General features: G+C 38.3%; 1 protein-coding gene across 1 annotated transcript; it reads left to right on the top strand.

Moving 5' to 3' along the window:
* The first annotated feature begins 1179 nt into the window (after positions 1-1179).
* Positions 1180-2882, top strand: LOC138864921 (uncharacterized). The gene is made up of 4 exons (XM_070133564.1): positions 1180-1332; positions 1435-1644; positions 2042-2443; positions 2553-2882. The coding sequence occupies exons 1-4, from the start codon at positions 1180-1182 to the stop codon at positions 2670-2672; spliced, it is 885 nt and encodes a 294-aa protein (XP_069989665.1). The 3' UTR covers positions 2673-2882.
* The last annotated feature ends 5551 nt before the right edge of the window (positions 2883-8433 follow it).

Raw genomic sequence — 8433 nt, 5'->3', positions numbered from 1 at the left:
ACACACATATATACACATACACAGATAGATAAACACATCAATATTTACTTATATATAGATAGATCCACACATACATATTTACTTATATACATATACATATACATATAAACAAAAAGGTAAACACTCACATACATAAAGATAAACACACATACCCATGTACACAAAAATAAACACACCCATATAGACAAAGATAAACACACCCATGTACACAAAAATAAATATACACTCATATACAAAGATAAACACCCATAAACATAATGATAAACACACACGTAGACATGAAATGAAATACAGTAACATTAACTTAACATCATGGAATGACAGCGACTCAAACGCCCGAAAACATTTTCGTCTCAAGATATTTGACTGACAGGAGATAAGCAGTGTACACAAGGATATGCACATGAAACAAGATCAATAACAAGTTACAGGATATGACAACAGTGCGGCAAGTTTTCAAATATGGGAGAGCATAGACGAACAAAAGGTTAAGGAGAAGTGGGCGGGCTGAAGGTTATACGCTCAGTATATAATCACAAAAGAAGAGGCTCTTAGTCACTTGGTCTTCGTGCTTCGAACTCGCCGAGATGAAGAGCGTCCTCCCCCTCGCCGTGTGCCTCCTCTTCGTCAGCAGGTGAGTTGATTTGATTTTTTCGACGTCATCTTTCATATTAACTATCGTTCAACAGTTTTTGATTCATTCATGTCTCTTTATCATACTATATTATGGAGGGATGTTAAGAAAAAATCTCCCGGCAGCATTGGACAAGGACACGGGAATCCTCTGCAAGGATCCGTTCCTCCTGGAGTCTCCGCAGGGCCTATGGGATGCGGAAAAAAGATAGGCCAAGGATGTGTGAAAAGCATAGTCGTCAAGATGAAATGCGTCAACGGAACATATGTGGACGCGTGTAACACGTGCCAGTGCGCCAAGGTAAGGAGTGTGTGCATGTGTGTGTTGGGGTGGAGGGTTACATATGTGTATGTGTTACTGTAACTGAATGAGTGCGTGGAAGTGGATAAAGCCTCGTGTGTTTCTATGCAGTATTATTTATAGGTGTGGTTGTTGATATCGTTACCATTATACTTTTACAGGAACCGAACGAAAACCTTTCTCTCTATCGCATTACACAAGAGCACGAGTATATTTTGCAAGAACCTGCTTCCTTGCAACCTCTGATGGCCGAGAGACCCCTTCCTCCTGCAGCCTCCACAGGGCCTGTAGGATGCGCCAAGACGATAGGCCAAGGATGTGTGAAAAGCATAGTCGTCCAAATGAAATGCATCAACGGAACATATGTGGACGCGTGCAACACGTGCCACTGCGCGAAGGTAAGGAGTGTGCGTGTGTGTGTTGGGGAGGAGGGTCACATATGTGTTTGTATTATTGTAAATATAGATATGTTTTTTGATATTGTTATTATACTTTTATAGGAACCGAACGAAATCCTTGAGTATCTTTTGCAAGGACCTGGTTCCTCGCAGCCTCTGATGGCCGCGAGTCCCCTTCCTCCTGCAGCCTCCGAAGGGCCTGTAGGATGCGGCGGGACGATAGGCCAAGGATGCGAGCAGAGCATCGTGGACGACATGAACTGCACCCACGGAACATATATGGATATGTGTAACATGTGCCATTGTGCCAAGGTGAATAGTTAGCGTTTGTGTTACGGTAAAGCGTTGCGAGCACGTGACTAATTGAATATGTATGCATGAGACAAGATATGAGTGCACGTGGGAAAAATCTGTATTTAGGCGTCCGAATGCGATCTTGTAATGAAACGTGTTTACTACCTTTGGTGTAAATGTTTCTTGTTTCTATATTCTCTTATATATATTGACAAGGTTCATTAACATTGTGTTTTTCCACAAGTACAAAAATCAATTTTAATGGTTGGAAAACCTAAACACAGAACCATGTTAACATAAATGAAAAACTCTCAATAATATCAGCAACAATATCAGATCAAAAGCAATATCTGGAACTTGCAACACCACCCACCTCTGCCACCGCTTTATCGTAATGATTATCATTACTTTCCAGGGACTAAATGAAATCCTTTCGCTCTACCATATTGTGCATGGGCATGGGTACCCTTTGCAAGGACCTGGTCCCTTGCACCCTCTGCCGACCCCGAGACCCGTTCAACCTGCGGTCTCTACAGGGCCTGCGGGATGCGGCAGCGGGAAGGGCCAAGGGTGCATGCAGAGCATCGTCGACAACATGAACTGCGATCACGGAACATATGTGGACACGTGCAACTTGTGCCAGTGCGCAAAGGTAAGGAGTGTCAGCTGTCAAGGACCCGCTGAACCTGCGGTCTCCGGAAGTCCTGTGGAATGCGACAAGACGAGGAGCCAAGGATGCGTGCAGAACACCGTCGACGACATGAAGTGCGCCCACGGAACTTATGTTGATATGTGCAACAGGTGCCAGTGTGCCAAGGTAAGGAGTGTGTTTTGTGGTGTATGCGTACTGTCCAGGCAAATAATTGCAGCGATAATTAGACATGAATGTCCGCAGAAATGACAGCGATCGTTTTCCTTTCTTACAGGGGCCGAACGAAACCTGCGGAGGAACATGGGGAGAACACGGCAGATGCACCTCAAAGCTTCACTGCTTCGTCGAAAACGTGACTCTTGTTGGCAAATGCAGACTCAACATCGATGGCTGAATGCGGATGTGAAGTGTATAGTTCGGAAGAATCCGTTTCTCAGATCACGTCGATGCATGCACTTTGGGCTTTGGAATTGATGATAATATTTACCTTGTTTTATACTATAGAAATATGTAGATGGGATTAAAGTATTGGAAAGCACTTCATATTTATAGTTTCCTGAATGTTTTTACATAATGTTTCAAATATTTCATGTGAATGATGACACCGCAGCGAAAGAGAAACAAGAAAAGTATGAATGTCGGTAATCGTTCTCATGCAAAAGTATAGTGCCACAAGAAAGAACTTGGCAAAGAAATTTGTCAGAAATCATTACACGGAGAAAAGATAAAATATACATATAGATACATATAGATTGATAGATGGATAAAAGGGTAGATGTTCATAGGAGTAAGAATGTAACATCTACGTTGATCAAATGAATTAATTTAATACAAAAACGTAATATTTCGAGTCACATTAGAGAAAATACAGGTGTCTGCCAACTGAAAACCACCAGGTTCAGGAACCGAATCCCGTGACAGGAGGCGAACCAATGCCAAATAATTCTGGAAAAGCTTTATCCATTGAACAAGGTCAGCCTAGGTCCTCCAAACCCCATTGTCCCCTGAGGGTAAACCAAAAAGCTTTCCTTTATTCCTCCAACCAATAAGTTATCGGATAATTCCCATTCAGTATGAATCTCACTCAAGTGATTTCTGGGCACCCAGGGTTGGCACGAAGCACGACACGCTCGACAGGCACGGGGTATCGCCCCTTCCTCTGCCTTCTACTCAGCTGGTCACCTGACTAGCCTTTTCCCCACCTGTCTGGGAAGTCTTGCTCCTTCCTTCTACCTCAAACGCAGCTGGTCACCTGAGGGCCCCTCTGTTTCCTACGCAACCCTCTCCGCCTGTACTGTATATGTATATATATACATATATATATGGGCACTACTGCAGGGGAACATGATTTTCGTCATTTTAAACATCTCTTTATTATATGTAAAGACATTTAACCTAGGTATACCGAAGACTATATCCTTTAGAAGGATGAAAGCAAGAAAAGAATCATTATATTTCTATTCATATACACAACAAAAAACACACACGCACAGATATGTATGTATATATGTATGTATTAACGTATGTATATATAAGTATGTTTAGTATGTACGTTGATTTATATATGTTGGCCAATATATATATATATATATATATATATATATATATATATATATATATATATATATATATATATATATATATATATATATATATATATATATATATACATGTATATAAATATATATGTATAACTACACATGTACATATATATATATATATATATATATATATATATATATATATATATATATATATATATATATATATATATATATATATATATATATATATATATATATATGTACACGCACACGCACACACACACACACATACACACATATATATATATGTATGTATTAATACATATACAAATATATGTACATACATGATTACATATATGTGTTTGTGTGCGCACACACACATATATACATATACATGTATATATGTATATATATTCATGCATATGTATAATTTCGGGTTATATAAGCCTGGTTGTCTCTCCCCCAACATAACTTTCCCTTTCCCCCACACCTGCCAATTTTTTCAGTAACAAAGTTTTATTATATCTAGGAATTTCTTTTCAGTCTTGCTTTACGTGTATATTCTACAGCTGTGTAGACACTTCACTCAACTGATATAAGAAATAGAATCACTATAATTTTCAGTAATGCGTTTTATAGCATAATAGTTTAATATGCTTGCATTTATTATTAACATGAAATATATCCTCATTACCATGATTATCACCATTTTTCATTTGCATTATGATCATTTGATTGTAACTCATGTTATTGATGATGTCATTATTATCCCTTTTATCATTATCATCATATCTTATTAATATAAAAGGCAACTAGTGAGCGTGCCTGAGCATCGGGTACCGACGGGCGTGACATTTGGAGGGGGGGGGGCGAGGGACGCCCCACGGGATTCCTCGTGCAAGTTTTGCGACACAGCGAATGCCAACACCTACGGCACTGCAGCTCTGAGTGTCCCAAAGGAGATGTTTCTGAATGCTTGGTTATGGCAGAATTATGATGCAATACCCACGCACATGCGTACGCGCGTACGTATGTGAAATGAAATTCAGCCAAAACAATTTGGGAGCGATAAATCGTGACGTTTCGAATCAACCCGACGCCTCATCACATGACGAAACCGAAAGGATACTCTCCTCTTCTCCACCTGCGTTGCCATAATTTGGCAACACAGGTGGAGAAGAGGGAAGGGGAGGAGGCATAGCTAAGGGGTCCATTCTCACCCGTCCCCCGGGGGCTCCAGATGACGCCTATATATTTTCCTAAAAGAGAAAAAAAGAAAAAAAGAAAAAGGAAGAAAGAAAGGAAAAGAAAAACAGTGGCTCTTGGAGGGACCTGCAGCTAGAGCAGCATCGCTGGAGGGATGTGTTCATGAAGATCAAGTCGATAATGGAAATAATCTGAAGAGAAGGGCGATGCATGTCAATCTTTTTGTTTAAAGTGTCATCTTTGGATGTAGTGATGTCAGTGGAAAGTGAGGTTGATAATAACTAAAATCTTTAACTAACATTTAATTGGTCAAAATGACAAAAGATAGTGGGACAGTTGGGTTTGGTTGAGTTGACCTTAGTTTAGTTGTTGAGGCTTTTCCAGATTGACTCGTCTCCTGTCATTTGATTGTTACTGTTCCTTTCTGTCTATTTGTAATTGTCTGTGTCAAGTTTGAGTGTATTTATAGTTTCGTCGCCTGTGTCTCTATCTCGTTTTATTTATTATATTTTCTATAATTTGTTATGGCTGTTTCATTTCACCTATGTAAGCTTATTGCGTTGGTATTCATCTCTATGTATACTTATCTCAAAGAATATCCAAATGAAATTAAACTAAAGGTCTCTTATTGTAGCGTCCTCGAAACCCAAAACAGTTTGATACGCTTTGATGCATGTTTGCCCTTTGCGCGCACATTATTAAAAACGTGAATCTCCTCATTTTGTATCGAAGTCTTTGGCCATTCCTATATTTTACTTAGTTGCGAAAAGCATTCATGATACAAAAGTCTATTCTAAAGGTCCATTTTTTAGCAGTTCATGAAATCCATGTTTCCTCTTCTTTCTTTTACAGGGTTTTAGACTAATTCCTGCTTCCTCGATATGAGTAAAATATGAAGTCAATCATTACGGTCGCTGGAACGACATGGTGGATACGATGAAATGCAAAATATCCTGCAACTTTCTCTTTTAATATGAAGAACAATGTATGCATTAAGAAAAAATGCTTAGACTGAATCTGAGAAGTTCCACAGCCTTGTGAGACGAAAGGGAGTGAATATAAATCACCATATTTGAAGAGTAGTCGAGTACTTTTTCCGTTTTATTTGGAGTTACTACCACATTTTGCTCATAGTTATATACCATACCTACATATTAAGTACTTTAATGGTTTTCTATCGACCTTTCGACGAAGCAGCGAAGTTTTGCGGTGCACTTGTCGTGTTCATCCCATAGTCCTCCGAGATCTCGTTCGGCCCCTGTAAGAAAAGGGAACAAATATCGTTATATACGAATGTTCGGGAAGGATTCGTCATATATAGATAGATAGATAGATAGAGAGAGAGATTTGTTCTTTTTAGATTCCGAGAAAAATAAGCTATTCCTGAAAAATAGGAATACAATTTACCTTGGCACACTGGCACCTGTTGCGCATGTCCACATCTGTTCCGTGGGCGCAGTCCATGCCGTCGACGGTCCTTGGCCTATCCTCCTGCCGCATCTCACAGGCCCTGCGGAGACCCCAGGAGGAAAGGGTTTCACGGCCTTCAGAAGGTGCGAGGAATCCAGTCCTGGCAAAGGATACCCATGTCCCTGCGTATCATAGTAGAGAGACAGGCTTTCGCCCAGTCTCGTAGGATATTGGCCGTCATGATAGTGAGAATAATAATCATGATAATGAATTTATGTTAAAGGAGAAGTAGTGTTGCATGTTGCAGGGAACAGGCTCATCGCGTTACTTTATCTCTCTATCTCTTTATTAGTTTTACACTAAATGTGTATGTGTATATGTATGTATATGTATATACTTATATATATATATATATATATATATATATATATATATATATGTACATATATATGTATATATACACATATATGTATATATGATATATATATACATATACATACATACATATATATAAAGAGAAAGAGAGGGAGTGAGAGTGAGAGAGACAATGGGAAAGAGATAGATATATGGGGATTGATAGATACATACATATGTATATATATGTATATGTATATATATGTGTGTGTGTGTGTGTGTGTGTACACATATTTCTATATATTTTGTATGTATCTATCTATCCGTCTATCCATCCACTTATTTTTCTATCTATAAATGTATATAGTTATGCATCCATCATGTGCAGCCGAGTTGCCAGTTCGTCTAAAGACGTTTTCAAAGGCCCGAATATGCCGCAAACTCACGTCTACTGAAGTGATATCACTGAAGTAAATTTATCGGAGACTGATGTTTGTGATATCAAGAGTATTTAGCAAAATGCAACTGTGACAAACGTAGCAATGTAGGTTTATGCACATAGATATGAATTATTAGTACACGAAATGACATTTAATTTCTCATTTGTGATTTATTTATTCTCGTATATACTTTTATCTTTACAGAATATTAACGTTGCCTGTGTGATTTTGATTCTTCTTTTCATTATATTTTTACCTATTTGACCTATCGTCTCTCCTTCGTGCCTTTATCCTTCTGTAGGTTTTTCATATAAGAAATAGAAAGGGGAAAAGTAGGAAAAGTGAAGGATAGTTTCAGAGTCCATCTTTATTTTACCTACTGAATTCTGTGTTTACAAGCACATCGATGCTCATGCATGAACACACACACGTATGTATATATTTGTATATATATTGCATATACATACATATACACATATATGCATAACCTTATACATATATATACATAAACACATACATCTATATACATAAAAATACATACATACATACATATATATATATATATATATATATATATATATATATATATATAAACACACATATATAAGTAGGTTCGAGACCTGGGTGGGAAGGTTAAGTTTTATATATATATATATATATATATATATATATATATATATATATATATATATATATATATATATATATATATATATATAACGTCTTCCGCCAAAAGGTCTTACATAATTTCCATGAAATTTGGGAGTCTTTTGTAACGATTTGAAAGTTATTCACATCTTGGCGCGCGTCGGTTGAGGGTAAGGGAGGGCGGTAGAGCGTTTGCAATTAGAAACGTTGGAATGAGAATTCAAACTGGGTAATGTACTACTTTCTAAACAAATGGTCTACACACGCAGTGCACACTTCTTAGCTCGGCGCATGTACTGCACATATTTTCCGTGGGAGCAATTTCTACTGCCAACGACGCTTCGCACACCTCCTTGGCCTGTCCTCCTGCCGTATGGCAAGGCCCTGTGGGGACCCCGGGGGGAAAGGGTCTCGTGGTCATCAGAGGGCGAGAGGAATCAGGTCCCCGCCAAGGATCGTTTTGTTGCACATTCTTCCGAAGATTTGGCAATAAAGAAAATTAATATATATACCTAAAAGTATTTACCATCTGTTACAAGGATCAAGAAAAAAA

This window comes from Penaeus vannamei, chromosome 19 (genome assembly GCF_042767895.1).
Source record: "Penaeus vannamei isolate JL-2024 chromosome 19, ASM4276789v1, whole genome shotgun sequence".
Taxonomy (NCBI): Eukaryota; Metazoa; Arthropoda; class Malacostraca; order Decapoda; family Penaeidae; genus Penaeus; species Penaeus vannamei.
Note: the sequence above shows the minus strand (reverse complement) of the source record. Positions and strands in the feature narration are given on the sequence as shown.